We start from the raw sequence: 21,368 nt of genomic DNA on the forward strand, positions 1-21,368 counted from the left end.
CCAGCGGATGGAAGACCTCTCTTTCTCTCTTTCTCTCTCTCTCTCTGCCTCTCCTCTCTCTGTGTAACTATGAGTTACAGAGAGCAGAGGGGACAGAGAGAGAGAGAAAGATCTTCCATCCGTTGGTTCACTCCCCAAATGGTTACAAGGGCCAGGCTGAAGCCAGGAGCTTCTGGGCACCTGGGCCGTCTTCTGCTGCTTTCCCAGGTGCGTTAGCAGTGAGCTGGATGGGAAGCAGGTAGGTGGGTCTCGAACCAGTGCTCCTATGGGATGTCGGCATCGCAGGTGGCAGTTGATCCCACTGCACTACCACACTGGCCCCTGTTTAATTTGTTTTATTTAACCATTTTTTGGAAACAATTTTAGATCCACAGGAATTTGGAGGAAAAGTAAAAGCACAGTAAGCTCCATATGGGGACCTCCGGCACCGCGGCTATACGCTCGAGCCCACCGTGCACAGACCTCGGCGGAACCTGCCCCCGTGGGCGCCGTGTGCACTCGTGTGTACATGCCGTGTGCGCGCGGCCTGCAGTGGCTCCTACAGCTGCAGCCACTTCCACATCGCAGAGCTGTCCCACGAGCCCCCTCTGCCAATCACTCGTTTGTCTCATCTCTGCAACTGTGTGGTGCCGCGGTGCTGGCATCCCATATGGGCGCTGGTTCGAGTCCCCGCTGCTCCACTCCTGATCAGGTCTCTGCCGATGCCTGGAAGGCCATGGAGGATGGCCGAGTCCTTGGGTCCCACACGGGGAGACCTGCAGGAAGCGCCTGGCTCCTGGTTTGAAATTGGCTCAGGTTTGGCCATTTGGCCATTTGGGGAGTGGACCAGCAGATGGCAGACCTCTCTGTCTGTACCTCTCTCTGTAGCTCTTTCAAATGAATAATATAAGCTTTTAAAAAAAACCAAAAACACCACTTGGTGGAGCCGCACCGAAGCCTCATGCCACCGGCTTCCGCCTGCCTGGCTGGTTGGCTGCTTCGTCGTCCCCCACCGGTCTAGCAGTCCACCCTGCTGGGGGCATTTCGGCTGCGATTGTAGGTGGAGCTGCCCTGGTGCCTCAAGACGGCCTCCCAGTGGTGTGAGTGTATTTCTGCGGCACTGGGCTAAGAAACAGCCAGCCGTTTGGCAGTGTGTCGCCCTCCTCTCTGAGCAGGGTTCTGACGGGACAGGCTGTGGGCACTGCGGTGTTGTCACCCTGCGCCCGGGGCACTGTTGATGCCGGGCTGTGTGTGTGTGTGTGTGTACACGCACATGCGTGCGCCCACATTCCCTTCCTGAGCTTTGGAGTTGGAGGTCTTTGTATGCACTTAGCCTCGCTGTTCTCACCACACGTGATTCCCAGTCGCTCTGGCCCCAGGAATCCTGTGGGCGTCTCTGCTCTCACACTGGAAGTGTTGAGGGGTCGGCAGTATACCGGCGGCAGAGATGCCTGCCTCGGGGGCCGGCGACGCACCCGTGGCTCCCCCGGCTCCCGTGGCTCCCCCCGGCTCGCGCTCCGATGGCACTGCTCCGGCGGCAGAAGTGATGCTGTGTTCTTGCCGGTCCTCTCCGTGATGCCCGGTCACCCGTCACTGGGGACATCGAGTCTGATTAAGATGAGGTCCAGCAGGACTCTCCGTTTGGAAGTCACTCTTTGCCCCTCTGTAACCGGGGAGTGCTTTGTGGAGTGGTCTTCCCAGGTCTCCTGGTACTTCCGTCTTTACACCGTGGGTTTGTGAATTCCTGCTTCACACATGGCTGTAATGCGTTACTGTCAGCATTGTTTATTCATTGTGTAAAATGCACATAACGGGGCTGGCACTGTGGCGCAGCAGGTTAAAGCCCTGGCCTGCAGTGCTAGTGTCCCGTATGGGCACCAGTTCAAGTCCCGGCTGCTCCACTTCCCATCCAGCTCCCTGCTAATGCACCTGGGAAACAGCAGAAGCCCCGAGTCCTTGGGCCCCTCCCCCACGTGAGATGTGGAAAAAGCTCCTGGCCCCTGGCTTTGGCCTAGGCCAGCCCTGGTCATTGTGGCCATTTGGGGAGTGAACCAGTGGATGGAAGACCTCTGTCTCTCCTCTCTCTCTCTTTCAAATAAATAAAATCTTAAAAATAAAAAAAAAAAACCAATGTTGAAAAAACATGCACATAACAAAATTTACTTCTTTATCCGCTGGTTCACTCTCCAAACGGTCCCCAGAGCTGGCCAAGCTGAAGCCAGGATTTCCATCTGAATCCCCCATGTGGGCGGCAGGGGCCAAGCACTGTACCATCACCTGTTGCCATGCAGATGCACCAGCAGGAAGCTGGACTGGAGGCGGAGTAGCCAGGACTTTATTATTATTTTTTAAAATTTATTTATTTGAAAAAGTTACAGAGGAGAGGCAAGAGAGAAAGAGAGATCTTCCATCCGCTGGTTCACTCCTCAAATGGCCACAACAGCCAGGGCTGGGCCATGCCGAAGCCAGGAGCCAGGAGCTTCTTCTGGGTCTCCACATGATTGCAGGAGCCCAAGGACTTGGGCCATCTTCCACTTCCCAGGCCATAGCACAGAGCTGGATCAGGAGAGGTGTGGCCAGGACCCAAACAAGTAGGCCGTCCTCCACTGCTCTCCCAGGTGCATTAGCAGGGAGCTGGATTAGAAGCGAAGCAGCCGGGACTCAAACCAGCGCCCATATGGGATGCGGGTGCTGCAGGTAGTGGCTCTACCACTGCACGCGACGCTGGCCCCAGCAGCCAGGACTTGAATCCAGGCACTCAGGTACAGGCTGTGGGCATCCCCTCTTCCGCCCACTCTAGGAAACATCTTGTGTTCTCTGCCTTAGGGGAACAAGGCCAATGGGCTGACCACTTCTATTTGTGTTTGGAACACAAAGGGGCGACCCGGGTCTGGTCCCCTCCCCCTTACCTTCCTGGCTCTGCCCTCTTGCTGGGGTGCATCTCCAGTGGCCCTTCTCTTGCTCCATGGATGTGGACATTCTCAAAGGAGGGTTTCACTAGGACACGGGTGCCCAGCCCAGTGTGACTGTCCCCAGAGGCTTGGCCATGGCTAGATGCCCCCATCCCTCCCTCCTAGGGCCTGGGTTTGGCTGCTGCTTCCCGCCAGCCCACCACGGCTGCCCAGCTGTCCCCCCTGGGCCTTCCTCCACACCAGTGCCGCCTGGCCAGCTGCCGAGCTGCACTGTGATGCGTGTCCACACCCTGGCGTCAGGATACACAGAACACAGAGAAGCTCAGAACACCAGTGACGTGCAGTATTGCAAAATAAATTTATTTGAAGATAAACTCTTATAAAAGGTCAGAGGCAACTTGAGATCCCAGATTCAGCTTGTCTCATAAAAAGATACAACTTCAAGTAGCACAATTTCATGTCTGGTTTTAATCCTGAACATTCTAGAATCACAAAACAGCCACCTGTTTACACGACACTCAGTACCGGACTCCAGCACCAGCGGATCCACAGCTTCTGGCTTTGGGGGTTTCAGGGCTGCAGCCCGATGCGGGAGAGCCCAGATGGGACTGCCGTGGCCTCAGGTGGTGACCGGTACGGCCTGGGCCTCGGCCTCTCCCTCTCCCGCACGCCCAATCGCACGTGAATCCAAACCAAGCCGGCCTGGTACTGAGGTGGGTGGAGCCTCGGTGGGACCTGTGCTGACGGCAGAGCGGACCTAGCAATGCCCTGGCAGGGGGACGAGAGGCCTGGCTGCCGGGAAGAGGGGAGGCCGATGGTGGGACAGCTCCTGCCCACGCTGGCGGGAGCTACGTGATGATCCGGGCGATGGCTTGCAGGGAGGGGAAGTCACCGTCCCGGGCGGCGTGCAGCGCCTGGTGGCTGCTCACGTCGCCCTGAGCCAGCACCTGCTGGCAGGTGGGGCACACACAGCAGTCCAGGCCCGCCTGCTGGGTGCTGGCCTGCCACGCACTCTTCTTGTTCTTCTTGGACTTGGCGCCGGGGGGCCTCTCGCGGCTGCGGAAGTCTGTGTGCGCAGACAGCAGCTCCTGCTGCTTGGCCGTGTCCGGCAGCAGCACCAGCAGCTCGTTAAAGATCTTCTGGAAGTTCTCCCCCAGCAGGTCCCGGCAGCTCTTGTAATACTGGGCTGCAGACACCATGCCCTGCCAGGGGGAGCCAGGCTGCGACTCAGGCCCAGGCCCGCCTCCCCTCTCCCCCCACCTCACCTGGATGAACTACCCCTCCCCAGCCACCCCCTGACCTGTCTCCCCCTCACTTGTCTGAATCCCTGCTCCCCCAGCCTCCCCATGCTGTACCCACCTGTCTGAAGTCCCCCTCCCCCAGCCGCCCCACGCCCCTCACCTGACTCCCCTCCCCCAGCCGCCCCACGCCCCCCTCACCTGACGCCCCTCCCCCAGCCGCCCCACGCCCCCCTCACCTGACGCCCCTCCCCCAGCCGCCCCACGCCCCTCCCCTGACTCCCCCTCCCCCAGCCGCCCCACACCCCCCTCACCTGACGCCCCTCCCCCAGCCGCCCATGCCCCCCTCACCTGACGCCCCTCCCTCAGCCGCCCCTCACCTGTCTGAACTCCCCAGAGTGGTTCTTGAACTTGCTGAAGCGGGCCTCGTCACTCTGCAGGAAGTCCTTGATGGACTGGATGAGCTGCAGGTTCCTTTCTCGGAAGTTCTCGGGCACCAGGTAAGCCCGTGGTGTGGGTGTCAGCCTGGGTCTGGGGTCAGGAGGTGAGGAGGTGGAGACTTCAGCCTTCGGGGCTGCCCAAGGGAAGGGCACCCTTCCGCTGGCCCCGGAGGCAGGAGGCCGGGGAGCCACCCACTTACGCTTTCATGGTGGCGGCCGGGCCAGGGACGCAGGGTAGGTGGGGGCCAGGCAGGAGGCCGGAGAAGCCGGGTGGTGGTTTGCTGACGGGGGGCGCCAGGCCTGGGGGGGGCGGGGGCGGGGTGCTCTTTAGGAGCAGTGCGCTGTTGAAGCCTGCAGGAGCGAGAGACCCAACACGTCGCCCATGGGCCGGGCCCAGGGCACGGCAAGCCTCGGCTTGCGCTCGGGGGCGTCTGCCCTGGAAGGTGCTGGTGTGTGGCTCCTCTCAGACAGCAGGTGACACAGAGCGGTCACGTGGTGGCCTTGGTGACTGACCCGGCTCAGGACGCCCTGTCCACCCTTCCCCCCAGGCCAGCCCCTTTCCTGATACCCAACGTGTACCTGGGGGAGGGGGCGTCCTAGAGGGGCAGGGGCCTCCGAGTGCCGGGAAGTCCTCCTGGGGTGTGGGGCAGGGGAGGGGCCCCAGGGGCCGCGACAGCCCAGGGGGCTCCTTGGGGGTGCTCCGTGCTGGGGCCGGCCCCTCCGCGTGTCCATTGACGACAGTCACCGGCCCTTCGGCTCCGCTGCCAGGGCCTTCCAGGGCCTGCTCGGCCCCAGGGGGCTTGGCACTGCCGTCAGGGGGCAGTGGTGGGGAGGAGGCAGCGGGCTTCTCAGAGCCCACTTTCTTCTTCTTGCCGAGCTTGGTGGAGGTGGGTCCCAGCAGGGCCGCGACAGGGACGGTGGCAGGCGTGCTCCGCAGCTCCTGGGCGGTGACGCCACCGCCCTCCTCCTCCGCGCACGGCGCGCCACCCCGTCGGCCGCCCCGGCTCCCCTTCCCGGCCTTCCTTGGGGGCTGGCTGCCCCCACCAGCAGCCTGCGCCCCCTTCTTGCCGCAGCTGCTGTTCCAGGCAGAGAGGAGGCTGGGGGGCGCGGCGCTGGGCTTGGCCACCGAGGACACCAGGGCGGGGAAGTCCTCCTCCTGGAAGGCCTTCTTGCCCCTGGCGGGAGCCGGGTACGCCAGCGCCAACCCCACAGAGCCCGACGCTGCTGCCGCGGAGCAGGCGGAAGAGCTGGAGGCACTCAGACTGGGGAAGTCTTCGTCCTTGAGCTTGGGCGTGGGTGGCGGGAGGGAGCTGGGTCCAGGGAGGGGAGAGCCGTCAGCAGCTCCCCAGGCCTGCCCAGGTGCCCCAGAGCCTCACCCCCGTTCCCCCACCTACCTCGGAGGGGCGGCCCCTGGGGCTGGCCCTGCAGCTGGGAAGGCTTCTTGGCTGATGGGACCATTGGCTGAGGCTTCCTTGGGGCCTACAAGGCAGGAAAGAGTGAGGGGCACAGGGCAGGCCCCGGGGGGGATCGATGGACATCAGGCCTCCGGTCGGTGTGGCCTGTGGACCTAGGCAGAGCCGCAGGCAGTGGGGTGGGGCTGGCTCACCTGGGCCTTCCCCCTGAGGCCGGGGCAGGCGGCGGGCACCGCGGGGCTCCTCCTGGCCCCGAGCGGCCGCCTCCTCCCTCTTGGCCCTGCCGCCTTCCTCCCGGTCCTCGCTCCTGCGGGGCTCCTCCTGCGGCTGCGCAGCCACCGAGGCCCGGAGGGCAGCCGCCACTTCCCGGTCCTCTTCCTCCCTGGACAGGAAGTCCGGCCTCAGGCGGGGCCAGGGCCTGGGGCCAGTCCCTGTGTGTGCCTGCCCACTGGCACCCCGGCACCAAGATCCCCAGTAACTCGGCCCCCCTCACCCACCCAACCGCTAGTCAGGGGGACACAAGCGGGAAGAGGAAGACCTCCTGCTCCCTGGGGAGCCTGCTCGGGACCCAGCAGCTCTGGCCAGCGCCCTCGCCCTGTGCCTAGTCCCAGCTCCACCTTGGGGGAGGAGCTAGAAGTCAGAGGCACGCACATCCTCCCACCTCTAGTACCTCCAGCTTCCTCGGCGGCTCTGCTGGGCTCCGCGCCCACCAGCCCGGCCTGCTCGGCCCTGGCGGTTGTACCTGTCCACCTCCTCGTAGTCCTCGCCACTGACGACCCCTGTGGCCAGCACACAGCCTGTCACTGCCCTGCACCTGGGGAGGGCAGGGGGCCTTGCCCGCCATGACCTGCGACCCAAGTCCCAGAGCAGCACAGTGGGAGAGGAAGGGCGGCCCCACTGTCCCGACTCAGGCTGGGGCCCAGATGCCACAGCAGTGAGCAACGCCAGCCGGCGCTGGTCCCACGCTGACGGGCGGGGCTCAGGTACCTCCCGTGGCCCCGCTGAACCACGGGGACTTGGACCTGGCTCTGGGGCATCCAGAACAGGGGCCCATGCCCCGTCAGTGTCCCCCCCACCCCCCCGGGGGCCCGTGCCCCGGGCGCCCGGCTCACCCTCGCTGCGGCGCGTGTGCCGCGGCGCATAGCTGAACTGCAGGTCTATCTGGCGGTTCTGGCGGGCCTCGGCACGGCTGCGGCTGTGGCAGGCCGTCCTGTGTGCCTTGAGGTCGATCTCGGTGCGGAAGGCGTGGGTGAACTGCTCGCCGCTGCAGCGGCCCTCCTCACACAGGAAGTGCTTCTCTCGGAAGTGCTCCCGCAGGTAGGCGTAGTCGCTGGGGGGACAGGCTGTGCGTGGGCGCCAGGGCCTCCCTGCCCAGCCAGGCCTGCCTGTAGTAGTCCTGCCCCGTCTGCCCCACACCTGTAGTAGTCCTGCCCCGTCAGTGTCCCCCCCACCTGTAGTAGTCCTGCCCCGTCTGCCCCCCACCTGTAGTAGTCCTGCCCCGTCTGCCCCCCACCTGTAGTGGTCCTGCCCCGTCTGCCCCCCACCTGTAGTGGTCCTGCCCCGTCAGTGTCCCCCACCTGTAGTGGTCCTGCCCCGTCTGTCCCCCACCTGTAGTGGTCCTGCCCCATCAGTGTCCCCCACCTGTAGTGGTCCTGCCCCGTCTGTCCCCCACCTGTAGTGGTCCTGCCCCATCAGTGTCCCCCACCTGTAGTGGTCCTGCCCCGTCTGTCCCCCACCTGTAGTAGTCCTGCCCCGTCTGCCCCCCACCTGTAGTGGTCCTGCCCCGTCAGTGTCCCCCCCCACCTGTAGTGGTCCTGCCCCGTCTGTCCCCCCACCTGTAGTGGTCCTGCCCCGTCTGTCCCCCCACCTGTAGTAGTCCTGCCCCGTCTGTCCCCCCCACCTGTAGTAGTCCTGCCCCGTCAGTGTCCCCCCACCTGTAGCGGTCCTGCCCCGTCAGTGTCCCCCCCCACCTGTAGCGGTCCTGCCCCGTCAGTGTCCCCCACCTGTAGTAGTCCTGCCCCGTCAGTGTCCCCCCACCTGTAGTGGTCCAGCCCCGTCAGTGTCCCCCCCCACCTGTAGTGGTCCTGCCCCGTCCCCCCCACCTGTAGTAGTCCTGCGCCCCGTCGGCGTCACAGAAGTGGCAGAAGTAGTGGTCGCGGCGCAGGTGTTTGAGCAGCTCGTCATTGTCCAGGTAGCGCTCGTCACAGAACTTGCAGAGCGGGTGCCCGCGGTGGGACGTGTCGTCGGGGTCCCCCTGCATGCGGTGCCGGGCCAGGTCCTTGCGCGAGTACCACTTGCGCTCGTATGTGAAGATCTGCAGGACAAGGGGCAGGTCCTGATGGCCGCGGTGCCAGCTGTGCTGCGGAGGAACCATGGAGCCCACACGGCCACCGGGGGCCCAACCCGAAGCTACCCCAGGCCACCCCAGCCGAGGGGCCGCTCCCCCACAACCCGGGGTCCCAGGAGGCCAGGCCATCCCAGCCGAGGGGCCTCCCCCCCACCCATGGGGTCCCTGGTGGGCCGGACCACCCCAGCCGAGGGCCTCTCCCCCACCCATGGGGTCCCTGGTGGGCCGGACCACCCCAGCCGAGGGCCTCCCCCCCACCCATGGGGTCCCTGGTGGGCCAGACCACCCCAGCCGAGGGGCCGCCCCCACAAGCCGGGGCCCTGGTGGGCCGGGCCACCCCGCTGAGGGCCCCCCCCACCCATGGGGTCCCTGGTGGGCCGGGCCACCCCGCTGACGGCCCCCACACCCACGGGGGCCCCGGTGGGCCGGGCCACCCCACACCCACGGGGGCCCCGGTGGGCCGGGCCACCCCACACCCACGGGGGCCCCGGTGGGCCGGGCCACCCCACACCCACGGGGGCCCCGGTGGGCCGGGCCACCCCACACCCACGGGGGCCCCGGTGGGCCGGGCCACCCCACACCCACGGGGGCACCCACGGGCGCACCTTGAGGTGCTGCAGGCACAGCTTGCAGCAGAAGAGCTCGTGCTGTCGCCGCATGTGCTGCTCCAGGTCCCCGAAGAGGCCGAAGGGCGGCCGCTCAGGACACCGCGGGCACTCGTGCTGCAGCAGCTGCCTGGGGAGACACCGAGAGCCACCTGCTGTGCCAGACACCAGCGCCAGAGGCCAGCGAGGCTGAGAGGCGGGGTCTGACCTGCTGGCCTAGCACCGGAAGCCCGCGAGCTCCCGCCCCACAATGCACCTGCCACCTCACTGCCACCCCAGGAGGGTGCCAGAGCACCCCCGGGAAGGAGGCAGCCCTCCGGCACCCACGGTTGGTCTCTGGAGCCCCGAGAATGGATCCCTGGCACCCGCCCTGCCATCACTTCCTTGGGGCCATGGGAGTGCCCTGGCAGAGGTGAGGAGGGGGTGCCCAGCAGAGGTGAGGAGGGTGTGTCCGGCAGAGGTGAGGAGGTGAGGAGGGAGTGCCCGGCAGAGGTGAGGAGGGAGTGCCCGACAGAGGTGAGGAGGGAGTGCCCGACAGAGGTGAGGAGGGGGTGCCCGGCAGAGGTGAGGAGGGAGTGCCCGGCAGAGGTGAGGAGGGGGTGCCCGGCAGAGGTGAGGAGCTGAGCAGGGGGTGCCCGGCAGAGGTGAGGAGCTGAGCAGGGGGTGCCCGGCAGAGGTGTGCCCAGCAGAGGTGAGGAGGGGGTGCCCGGCAGAGGTGAGGAGGGTGTGTCCGGCAGAGGTGAGGAGGTGAGGAGGGAGTGCCCGGCAGAGGTGAGGGGGGGTGCCCGGCAGAGGTGAGGAGGTGAGGAGGGGGTGCCCGGCAGAGGTGAGGAGGGGGTGCCCGGCAGAGGTGAGGAGGGGGTGCCCGGCAGAGGTGAGGAGGTGAGGAGGGGGTGCCCGGCAGAGGTGAGGAGGGGGTGCCCGGCAGAGGTGAGGAGGTGAGGAGGGGGTGCCCGGCAGAGGTGAGGAGGTGAGGGGGGGTGCCCGGCAGACGTGCGGAGGGGTGCCCGGCAGAGGTGAGCAGGGGGTGCCCGGCAGAGGTGCGGAGGGGTGCCCGGCAGAGGTGAGGGGGGGTGCCCGGCAGAGGTGAGGGGGGGTGCCCGGCAGAGGTGAGGAGGTGAGGAGGGGGTGCCCAGCAGAGGTGAGGAGGGGTGCCCGGCAGAGGTGAGGAGGTGAGGAGGGAGTGCCCGGCAGAGGTGAGGGGGGGTGCCCGGCAGAGGTGAGGAGGGGGTGCCCGGCAGAGGTGCGGAGGGGGTGCCCGGCAGAGGTGAGGAGGGGGTGCCCGGCAGAGGTGAGGGGGGGTGCCCGGCAGAGGTGAGGGGGGGTGCCCGGCAGAGGTGAGGAGGGGGTGCCCGGCAGAGGTGAGGAGGGGGTGCCCGGCAGAGGCGAGGGGGGGTGCCCGGCAGAGGCGAGGGGGGGTGCCCGGCAGAGGTGAGGGGGGGTGCCCGGCAGAGGTGAGGGGGGGTGCCCGGCAGAGGTGAGGAGGTGAGGAGGGGGTGCCCGGCAGAGGTGCGGAGGGAGTGCCCGGCAGAGGTGAGGAGGGAGTGCCCGGCAGAGGTGAGGGGGGGTGCCCGGCAGAGGTGAGGGGGGGTGCCCGGCAGAGGTGCGGAGGGGGTGCCCGGCAGAGGTGAGGGGGGGTGCCCGGCAGACGTGCGGAGGGGTGCCCGGCAGAGGTGAGCAGGGGGTGCCCGGCAGAGGTGTGCCCAGCAGAGGTGCGGAGGGAGTGCCCGGCAGAGGTGCGGAGGGGGTGCCCGGCAGAGGTGCGGAGGGGGTTCCCGGCAGACGTGCGGAGGGGTGCCCGGCAGAGGTGAGAGGGGGTGCCCGGCAGAGGTGAGGAGGGGGTGCCTGGCAGAGGTGCGGAGGGGGTGCCCGGCAGACGTGCGGAGGGGGTTCCCGGCAGACGTGCGGAGGGGTGCCCGGCAGAGGTGAGAGGGGGTGCCCGGCAGAGGTGAGGGGGGGTGCCCGGCAGAGGTGAGGGGGGGTGCCCGGCAGAGGTGCGGAGGGGGTGCCCGGCAGAGCCCCTCACCTGTACAATGCAAACACCTTTCCATCTGCGAAGTAGATGTCGTATTTCTTCTCGTGCTGCAGCTGCTGGAGCGGGATCGTGGCGAAGGCGGGAAGCTTCTTCCCGAAGACCACCTGGAGGCGGGAGCAAGCGGAGCTGTGAGCAGGGTGGGGGAGCGGCACCTGAGAGGCGGCACGTGGGGGAGGGGGCTTCAGGCTCTGCCAGCAAGTGTGGGCAGGGGCCGGGCACCAGGCTCCCTCCGGGGAGTCCTCAGGACTGGCTGCTGGGACGGAGCCGCAATGCCCGGCCTCTCCACCAGGGGGCAGCCAGGCCACACGGCAAAGTGGCCGCAGTGCCTGGCCTCAGCCACACCCTGGAAGCAGACAGGGCCGGGCCGAGAGGGGGTCGCCGGCGAGGCTCTGACCCCTTTCCTGAGGAGCAGCAGGACGCGTTCCAGGACACATGAGGCCCCCCCCCCCCCCCCGCTTCAGGGCCTGGCCCCGCCCCGGTCAGCCCCTCCCCATGCCTCCATGAGGTCACAGGCCCAGCATCTGCGCTCAGCAGGCCCCTCGGGGGCGTCCAGCACCTGCTAGAGCCTGGCTCTCAAGATAGCCCTCCCTGCAGACCCGACCCTGCGTTACAGCCAGGTGGCCAGACCCCGGCCCGGAGCCCGGCACGCCCTTGGACAGGCCCCCCCCAGGTCAGCCTCCCCTCCCCACCTCCCTGAACCCTGCAGACCCGACCCTGCGTTACAGCCAGGTGGCCAGACCCCGGCCCGGAGCCCGGCACGCCCTTGGACAGGCCCCCCCCAGGTCAGCCTCCCCTCCCCACCTCCCTGAACCCTGCAGACCCGACCCTGCGTTACAGCCAGGTGGCCAGACCCCGGCCCGGAGCCCGGCACGGCCTCGGGCAGGCCCCCCCCAGGTCAGCCTCCCCTCCCCACCTCCCTGAACCCTGCAGACCTGACCCTGCGATACAGCCAGGTGGCCAGACCCCGGCCCGGAGCCCGGCATGGCCTCGGGCAGGCCCTCCCCAGGTCAGCCTCCCCTCCCCACCTCCCTGAACCCTGCAGCCCATCACGCGTGCTCAGCCCGTGGGGTGCTCCAAGGTCTCACCGGCACGCCCGGGCACGTCGATGTCACCCCCGGGCCCTCAGGCTTCACTGGGGAGGCTGTGTGGAGCCAGCACGACCAAGGACTTGGGCCAGCAAAGGCCTGGCCAGGGAGAGCAAGCCCACCCATACTCCCGGTCCCTGGTGGGCACGCTGTGTGGAGCCAGCATGACCAAGGACTTGGGCCAGCAAAGGCCTGGCCAGGGAGAGCAAGCCCACCCATACTCCCGGTCCCTGGTGGGCACGCTGTTCCCCCAGCAGAGTTCAGCCACGCCTGGGCCATGACAGGTGGCAGGCTGGAGACCAGTCCCGCCACACCCATCCTGAGGCCAGGCTGGAAGAACATGGCCCGGGGTCCCCGGTCCTGACACCCAGCCAAGCAGAGGCCCCTCCCTCTGTACCCCATCACACAGCGAGCGCTGGGGCCGTGCTCACCCCACATGGTCTCAAGTGGGGGTCTTGTTCCTGTGGACGCCTCACAGCCCCCACAGGCCCTGGCTGCTCCCCCCACTGGCTCCTCTCCCCCAGCCCCCACAGGCCCCGGCTGCTCCCCCCACTGGCTCCTCTGCCCCAGGCCCCGGCTGCTCCCCCAACTGGCTCCTCTCCCCCAGCCCCCACAGGCCCCGGCTGCTCCCCCCACTGGCTCCTCTGCCCCAGGCCCCGGCTGCTCCCCCAACTGGCTCCTCTCCCCCAGCCCCCACAGGCCCCGGCTGCTCCCCCCACTGGCTCCTCTGCCCCAGGCCCCGGCTGCTCCCCCCACTGGCTCCTCTCCTCCAGCCCCCACAGGTCCCGGCTGCTCCCCCCACTGGCTCCTCTCCCCCAGCCCCCACAGGCCCCGGCTGCTCCCCCCACTGGCTCCTCTGCCCCAGGCCCCGGCTGCTCCCCCCACTGGCTCCTCTCCCCCAGCCCCCACAGGTCCCGGCTGCTCCCCCCACCGGCTCCTCTGCCCCAGGCCCAGCCTTTGCGGGTCTCTGCACAGCCACTCAGGAGGCTGCCGGACAGAGCCCCCTCCCTGCTGGAAGGCCAGGGCCACGCCCCACTGCAGCTGCCAGGCGGCCGGGAACTCCCCACGGCCGCCAGCCAGCGCCCAAGCCCGGCACTCCGTGGAGGAGCAGCTTCCTTCCCCGGAGGGAACCCTCGCCAGGGACGCCCCCGTCCCCCTTCTGCCGTGGCTGCCGTGGAGACAGGCGGGCTGCAGGGAGCAGCCCCAGCTGCTCCCCCACACGGTGTGGCCAGCCTCCGCTCAGGGCGGCCTGAGAGACCAGAGGCCCAGGCCCAGGAGCAGGAGGGCTGACAGCACCCACGTGAAGGGGGCGGGACCAGGGCACAGAGGCCCTGGGGACAGCATGGAAGGAGGGAGAAGCCAGCAGCAGGTGCTGGTGCCGAGCACCGCCTTGTGCCGGCACAGGCCAGGAGGGGTGGCCCCACCGGGCACCTCTGAACCAGGTTGGGAGCAGGGGAGGGCAGACACTGCGTCCGCTCGTGAAGGGACAGGAAAGTGGCCACGGGCACCATAGTCCCTACGCTCAGCATGCTGGGACAGCTACACAGGCCAGGGCAGGAGCTGCTAACTGTGGTGGGCGGAGGCCGTGGGAGACAGGAAGCCCCACCCCTCTCCAAACAGGTAGACCCCGGGAGCTGATGACCGGGCAGCAGTACAGCTGGTGTGGCCAGTGTCCCTGTCCCTAGCGGAGGGGAGGCCAGTGGGTAGATAAGGGCAAGCAGCAGGCCGTGGCAGCCCCTCCCACCCTCCTTAGGGAGGCTGGGCTGCGGACAGGCGCTGGGGGCGGCGACAGCTCCAGGCCATCCCAGCCAGAGGGTCATGGCCCAAGGACAGGCACACAGGCCCAGGGCAGGTGAGTCAGCAAGTGACTGAAGGGGAGGGACACCCCTGGGGTCCCCAGGAGCAGGAGTGTGGGGGTGGCCTGGGGCCTTGTGTCCCCACACGCAGGGAGTGCTCAACAGAGCTGGTCCCAGCTCCCCAGGGAGCTCAGAGAGGCGCAGGCCAGGGCTGACCCCAGCCAGGGTCAGAGGGAGGGAGACCTGACTGGGCCAGCCAGGCCCCTGATGCTTCCCTTGCACTTCCTGCAGCCCGTCGGGCCAGGACGAGGTGGGCAGTGAGACTCCCACGGCACAAAGGCCTAGAACAGAGCGCGAGGGGCTCCACCGGCTGTGCCCCCAAAGCCCAGGGTCGCCGCTGCCCCCATCGGCTGTGCCCGCTTGGCTCCACCCCCAGCACCTGACCAGCAGCTGCAGGGCTACGTTTGCTCCCAGCCATTCCCAGTCCGGGCCTGCAGCCTGGAAGGAGGGGCCAGGGGCACAGACCGCGCCAACAGAGGCCCACCTGCTGCTCCCAATGTGTGCAACTGAGTCCCACGGGGAGGACACAGATGGGACAGGTTTGAGGCCGAAGGTCACCGGGGGACTTTCTGAGCAGGTATGTGACCAAGGATTCAGCAGGGGGTAGGAAGGCCAGGGTGGAGCTTCAAGTTCACGAGTGGGAGGTGAACAGGATGGATGGAGAGGGACGGAGAGCGCCAAGTGCAGTGGGCAGCAGCATCTCACCAAGCAGCAAGGCCCTAGGATCCACCCCCTGCTGCCCAGAAGAACCCCTGGCCAGCAGGGGGTGGCCAGCACCAAACCACACCCGAGCCACAGCCTGCTGACAGCTCACGTCCACAGCCTCTCCCCAGGGCCCTCCGAGGCTGTGCAGTCCAGCAAGAATGGACTACACAGCCACACACTGGTGGACGCCCGGCAGGCCAGGGCCATGTGTGTAAGGACCACACAGCACCGTCCATGAGGGTGGACGCCCGGCAGGCCAGGGCCCCGTCTGTAAGGACCACACAGCACCGTCCATGAGGGTGGACGCCCAGCAGGCCAGGGCCCCATCTCTAAGGACCACCACACCATCCATGAGGGTGGATGCCCGGCAGGCCCAGGCCCCGTCTGTAAGAACCTCCACAACACCATCCATGAGGGTGGACGCCCGGCAGGCCAGGGCCCCATCTCTAAGGACCACCACCACACCATCCATGAGGGTGGACGCCCAGCAGGCCAGGGCCCCATCTCTAAGGACCACCACCACACCATCCATGAGGGTGGACGCCCAGCAGGCCAGGGCCCCATCTCTAAGGACCACCACACCATCCATGAGGGTGGATGCCCGGCAGGCCCAGGCCCCGTCTATAAGAACCTCCACGGCACTGTCCACATAGTTGGACGCCCAGCAGGCCCGGGCCCATCTGTAAGGACCTCCACGGCACCGTCCACGTGGGTGGACACCCGGGAGGCTCGGGCCCCGTCTGTAAGGACCTCCACGGCACCGTCCACGTGGGTGGACACCCGGGAGGCCCGGGCCCATCTGTAAGGACCTCCACGGCACCGTCCACGTGGGTGGACACCCGGGAGGCCCGGGCCCATCTGTAAGGACCTCCACGGCACCGTCCGGCCAGGGCCCCATCTGTAAGGACCTCCACGGCACCGTCCACGTGGGTGGACACCCAGGAGGCTCGGGCCCCGTCTGTAAGGACCTCCACGGCACCGTCCACGTGGGTGGACACCCAGGAGGCCCGGGCCCATCTGTAAGGACCTCCACGGCACCGTCCACGTGGGTGGACACCCGGGAGGCCCGGGCCCATCTGTAAGGACCTCCACGGCACCGTCCACGTGGGTGGACACCCGGGAGGCCCGGGCCCTGCCTGTAAGGACCTCCACGGCACCGTCCACGTGGGTGGACACCCGGGAGGCCCGGGCCCCATCTGTAAGGACCTCCACGGCACCGTCCACGTGGGTGGACACCCGGGAGGCCCGGGCCCATCTGTAAGGACCTCCACGGCACCGTCCACGTGGGTGGACACCCGGGAGGCCCGGGCCCCGTCTGTAAGGACCTCCACGGCACCGTCCGGCCAGGGCCCCGTCTGTAAGGACCTCCACGGCACCGTCCGGCCAGGGCCCGTCTGTAAGGACCTCCACGGCACCGTCCGGCCAGGAAGGAAGCCACAGGTGTTCCGAGACAGCGGCCGCTGGAGTTGCATCGTGCAGCTTGCGAGGCTGGCCAGCAGGGCAGGCTCTGGCAAGCACAGCACGGCGTCCCTGGCCACTCCTGCGCCCCAGCCTCCCCAGGCCCGAGGCCCGTCCCACTGCGTTGCCGACTGACGGCACATACAAAGGCTTTTCCCCTGGAGGGCCCAGAGCGAGTGGCCACGAAATGACCCTGAAAGCGCAGCCTCCCTATGGCTCCCCGGACGTGAAGAACGTGTTCGCCAGCCACGCCGGTCCTGGCAGATGTCACCGGCCAAAGCCTTCCCCGGCACACCAGGGGGATTTCACAACCGTGGACGCGAACACCTCCAAGGGCAGCAACCAGGCGCGGCCCAGCTCGAAGCTGGGGCCGGCAGCGGGCGTGCGGGAAAGCCCTCCGCGCTGGCGGGGAGGGGGCGCCTGCGACACCTGCACAGCGGGAGCGCAGGGTCACCCCCGGGGCCCGGGTGCAAATGCCCAGGGCGTAACCGTCGGCGTCCGTCAGACTGCCCCCGCCGCGCACGGAGTCCTCGAGCCCACCGTGCCCCGGGCTCCCCGGGCCGCCCCTCCGCCTCGGCTCGGCCACCTCCCAGCTGCCCCGCGCCGGCCCCACCAGGCCTCGCCGAGAAGCCGGCGCCGCCAGGCCAGCGACCGGACAGCAGACAGGCGAAGTCCCCTTCCGGCCCGGCGAGCGGCCGCGCCCCTGCGCCCCGGCGCCCCTGCGCCCGCCCGGCCCCGACGCCCCGCGCCGCACCTGGCGCAGCTCCTCGCGGCACACGGCGCAGTAGCGCTGCTCACACAGCACCCGCATCTTGGTGGAGCAGCGGTAGCACACCGGGTGGTCGCAGCGGCCCAGCGCCGTGGCCTCCAGGTCCCCGCAGCACAGCACGCAGCTGCCCCCGCCCCGCTCGGGCGCCGCCGCCGCCGCCTCCACGGCCGCACGCCGCCCCTCGGCGCCCGCCGCCGCCGCCGCCATGGTCCGGGCTCCGGCCCCCTCCGGCCGGCGCGGCGCGGCCTGGCCTCCCGGCGGGCCCGCCCCTTCCGCACGACGTCACCGGCCCGCCCGGCAACGGCCCCGCCCGGCGGAAGTGGGCGCCGCGGCTTCCGCCCCGGCCGGGCGCCGGGCGCGCCGGGCCGAGCCTGGGGTTCGAGGCCCGGGCCGGCGCGAGCTGCGGCGGGGCGGCGGGCAGTGCTGGCGCTGTGGCCGTGGCCCCTCCGAGGTTTAGCAGGACGTCCTGTCGGAGAAGACCCCACGAGGCGGCAGGGGCGCCCGGGGACCCCTGGGCCTGCCCCGCGGGGACCTGCTGCAGGTCTGAGACCTCCCAGACAAGGGGCAGCTTCGGAGAGGCAACGAGCCCCCAGTCCCGCCGTCCCTGCCCAGGTCCTCGGCGCAGAGCAGCGGCCACGCCGGAGGGCCGGGGAGGACCGTTCAGAGCTGTCCCTGTGCCCGCAGAGCGCAGGCCGCTGGGGGAAGAGGGGCGTTTAGAAGGCAGGGCAGGGGGCTCCTTTCACGGAGGATCCTAGGGGTCTGGGCCCCCAGGTGGGCTGCAGCCAGTGAGGGCGCGGGAGTGAGGGGAGGCCCCGCGCCGGGCTGGTGGGCAGCAGGCTGGGGTTTTCTGCTGGCCCAGCGTCCGGCAAGCTGCATGCCCAGGGGAGAACCAGTCGGCGTGGGCAGCTGACAGGGAGCTGCAGCCCTGGGAAAAGCGTGAGGCACGAGGGACCCAGGCAGGCAGCCGAGCGCACAGGGAAGCCTGGGGCTGCACCGGACGGTCACGGGAAAGCCGGCCGTTCGGGGTCCAAGGAGCTGCTGCCCGGGACAAGTCCCGCGCTCAGAACCAGCCCTCAGGTCCGAGGGAGGGCACCGCGGCGCCTGCATCGGGTCAGCGCAGCTCCTGGCAGGGAAGTGGAGCGCGGACGGAAGACCTCTGTCTCACTCTGCCTTTCGGAGAAGTAAGCTCTTTAGCCAGAAAGGAGGGGCCGGCGCTGTGCTTGGGCCCCTGCACCCACGTGGGAGACCCACTGAAGCTCCTGGCTTCGGCCTGGCCCAGCCCAGCTGTTGCAGCCATCTGGGGTGTGACCCTGCAGAGACCCAAAGACTCGGGCCGTCCTCTGCTGCTTTCCCAGGCACATTAGCAGGGAGCTGGGTCAGAACTGGAGCAGCCGGGACGGGCACCGGCGCCCACAGGTGATGCCAGTGTCCCAGGCAGCCCCAGGACACGCGTCTTGTGTCAACGGGTCCTCACCAGGGAAAGAGGCCCTTGTGGGGAGCCATGAACTATCAGGGCGCCGGAGGTAAAGATGCCAAGAGCTCGCCGATGTCTCTGAGAGCGATGTTTAAAAACAGAATTCGTCCACAGAGACGCCAACAAAGACAAATGAGGCAGCTGTCCGTGAGGATGGAGCCCCGTGCCCGGCAGAGTGCCGGTCGATGTGTTTATTGACGGTGTTCAGTCTGGCGGTGGGGGGTGGGGAGGAAGCCCTCGGCTGCTCCCAGAACACAGCAAGGGCGGGGCTCAGCCCGGGTGCCTTTGCCCCCAGGAGAGAGGTGCCAGTGTCTGGAGACATCTTTGGCTGGCAGAGCACCCCACGGTGTCCAAAATGGGTCTCAAGGCACTGGGGGGCACTGCCTTCCTTCCTGGTGGCACCGGACGCTTCCCAACTCCTCCCCGGGCCACGCCTCCGACCTCGGGGGTCTCCTCGGCCTCCGTCCCAGCGCCCCCTCCGGCTTTGCCTCCCTCTTCCACACTTAACACCCAAGGCTGCACCTGGGTTGTTCAGGCCGATCTGCTGCCATCCGAGTCTGCTGGCCGGCAGCCTTAGCCTTTGTCTCCTTGCCACGAAGCACGGATGGCCGCAGGTGGCGGTGGCTGGGAGGGCCGCTCTCCCGCCCCCACAGATCTGCTGAGCAACCCGCAATGCACAGGACGCCCCCCAAGCAGTAGGGAGAACCTCTGATCGAAGGCGTTCGCGATGGGTTCTGTTGAGGCTTCTGGCCAGGTGGGGCAACGTCAGCCGCCCGGAGGCCTGGGCCAAGAACCTGAGCACCCGGAAGCTCTGTCTGAAGCCTGTGGGCTGGGAGGGGCCTGCATGGCTGCAGCTCCAGCCCACAGCCCAGCTCCCGCGGCTCTGCAGCCGGGCCGGCCACCGTGCTGGCTCATGACTGCTTCCTTTGCCCGTGTGGGAGACTGTGGCCCCTCACCTGGCCCCGGCCGCTGTGGGTATCTGGGGAGTGCTCAGGTGGGTAGGTGATCGTCTCTCCCTATCAATCAAAATGAAGCTATTTAAAAACGGGAGCTCGCCCAGAAGCAGCAGCGAGACGTGCTGGAAGCAGCCGCAGGACTGGGTAATGGGACTGCATTGATGGGTGATGCCTGTCGCTCGGTGGGCGTCTGGCGAGAGGGGAGGACACTGCCTGGGACGCCTGCATCGCGTCAGCTCTCGATGCCCGTCTCTGGGCAGCGTGCACCCTTGGAGGCAGCAGGCGATGACCAGGTAGCCCGGTGCCTGCCGTTGCACTCCCAGCTCCCAGCTGTGGCCTGGCCCAGCCCCAACCATGTTGGGCCTTTGGGAAGCGGGCCGGCGCAGGGGCGAGCTCTCTGTATCTGTCTTGTTTCTCTCTGTCTCAGAATCCTGGAGGCGGCACTGTGGTGCAGTGGGTTAAGCCACGGCGATGCTGGCATCCCTCACTGGAGGGTGATTGAGTCCTGGCTGCTCCCGTTCCCATCCAGCTCCCTGCTAATGAGCCTGGGAAGCCAGTGGAAGACGGCCCAAGTGCTGGGCCCCTGCCACCCACGCGGGAGACCAGCTTGGAGTTCCTGGCTCCTGGCTGTGGTTGGGTCCAGCCCCAGGTGTTGCAGCCATTTGGGGGATGAACCAAGCTCGTTCGCTCCCTCCCTCCCCCCCCCTCCCTCTCTCCCCCCCTTTCCATCACTCTGCTTTCAAATGAACCAAATGAGCAAACTTAAAAAAAAAAAAAAAAGCTGGCGCCGTGGCTTAACAGGCTAATCCTCCGCTTGTGGTGCCAGCACACCGGGTTCTAGTCCCGGTCGGGGCACCGATCCTGTCCTGGTTGCCCCTCTTCCAGGCCAGCTCTCTGCTGTGGCCCGGGAGTGCAGTGGAGGATGGCCCAAGTCCTTGGGCCCTGCCACCCCATGGGAGACCAGGAGAAGCACCTGGCTCCTGGCTTCGGATCAGCGAGATGCGCCGGCTGCAGCGGCCATTGGGGGGTGAACCAACAGCTAAAAGGAAGACCTTTCTCTCTGTCTCTCTCTCGCACTATCCACTCTGCCTGTCAAAAAAGAAACAAAAACAAAAAACACTGAGAAAGCGAGTGCTCTGTGCTGTTGGGGTTCTTAACCTCCTCTTCCTGTATTTTGGGTCAGGACACCCCTGGTTGGGGGTGGGGGCTCTCTGGGCTGAGACTGGGCAGGGAAGAGTTAGCTGGGAGCCCCCGGGAGCCCCCAGCAGTGCTGTGTGCTGCTCCCCGGCCCTGGGCTCCCCGCCCGCCCGCGACAGCAGCCCAGCGTCTGTGTGCACGTGGCCTTCATTCCCCCCCCCCAATCCTGTTTTGTGTTCAGGGCGGCAGCAGGCCTGAGCCAGACCCGGGAACCAGCCTGGTACCTCGGCTCCAACCCCCACCGCCCTCGCGACGCTCGTCCACACGGCTTCTCCCTCCACCCTGGGACCCGCCCCCAGCACAGACCACGCTGGTCCACCTGCAAGGGGGCTCCCTTCCTCGCTGGCGGGCTGCAGTCCACGGGCGGCACCTCCGCCTGGCAGCCCCAGGGGACGGCAGAGTGGCCTGGCTCCAGCGGCGGTGCCGCCCACCACACACTCCAGGTGGCTCTCCAGGCCAAGGGGCCCCCCGGGAGTGCAGTGGGGGCGGCATTCCGCGCAGGCCCTGGTCCCCGCGGTCCTCCAGGCTCGCAGTTGGCTCCCGCTGCACCTGCTCCCACCCCCGCCTCTGCCTCCCCCCCCCCATCCAAATGTTCTGAGGGCTGGGAGGCTGCCTTGGCTGCGCACCTGCTGGGTGCCAGGCTCAGGGCCAAGACCCAGGACCACAGGTCGGAGTGGGGGCCGCTGTGACCCCGCCAGCTGCTCACTCACCCTGTGTGGCCCTTGAGGGGGGCGTTGGCTGCCAGGCCCAGCAGGCTGGGATCACTTAGCTCTGACCGCCTCCAGGGTGCCAGGGTGGGATTCAGATCAGTAACAGCACAACTCAAGGCACCCGGTGGGGGCCGAAACAGACCATTCACCAAGACCGGGACAAGCAGGGTCAGGACTGAGGCCCCCCCCC

General features: G+C 67.8%; 1 protein-coding gene across 1 annotated transcript; it reads right to left on the reverse strand.

Moving 5' to 3' along the window:
- Positions 1–3,231: 3,231 nt before the first annotated feature.
- ZNF598 (zinc finger protein 598, E3 ubiquitin ligase) lies at positions 3,232–17,048 on the reverse strand. The gene is made up of 12 exons (XM_062180921.1): positions 16,827–17,048; positions 10,960–11,072; positions 8,934–9,063; positions 8,084–8,295; positions 7,094–7,311; positions 6,652–6,760; positions 6,176–6,363; positions 5,964–6,048; positions 5,149–5,879; positions 4,770–4,920; positions 4,510–4,660; positions 3,232–4,093 (listed from the first exon to the last, which is right to left on the reverse strand). The coding sequence occupies exons 1-12, from the start codon at positions 17,046–17,048 to the stop codon at positions 3,740–3,742; spliced, it is 2,664 nt and encodes an 887-aa protein (XP_062036905.1). The 3' UTR covers positions 3,232–3,739.
- Positions 17,049–21,368: the final 4,320 nt, after the last annotated feature.

Source organism: Lepus europaeus, chromosome 21, assembly GCF_033115175.1.
Source record: "Lepus europaeus isolate LE1 chromosome 21, mLepTim1.pri, whole genome shotgun sequence".
Lineage (NCBI taxonomy): Eukaryota > Metazoa > Chordata > Mammalia > Lagomorpha > Leporidae > Lepus > Lepus europaeus.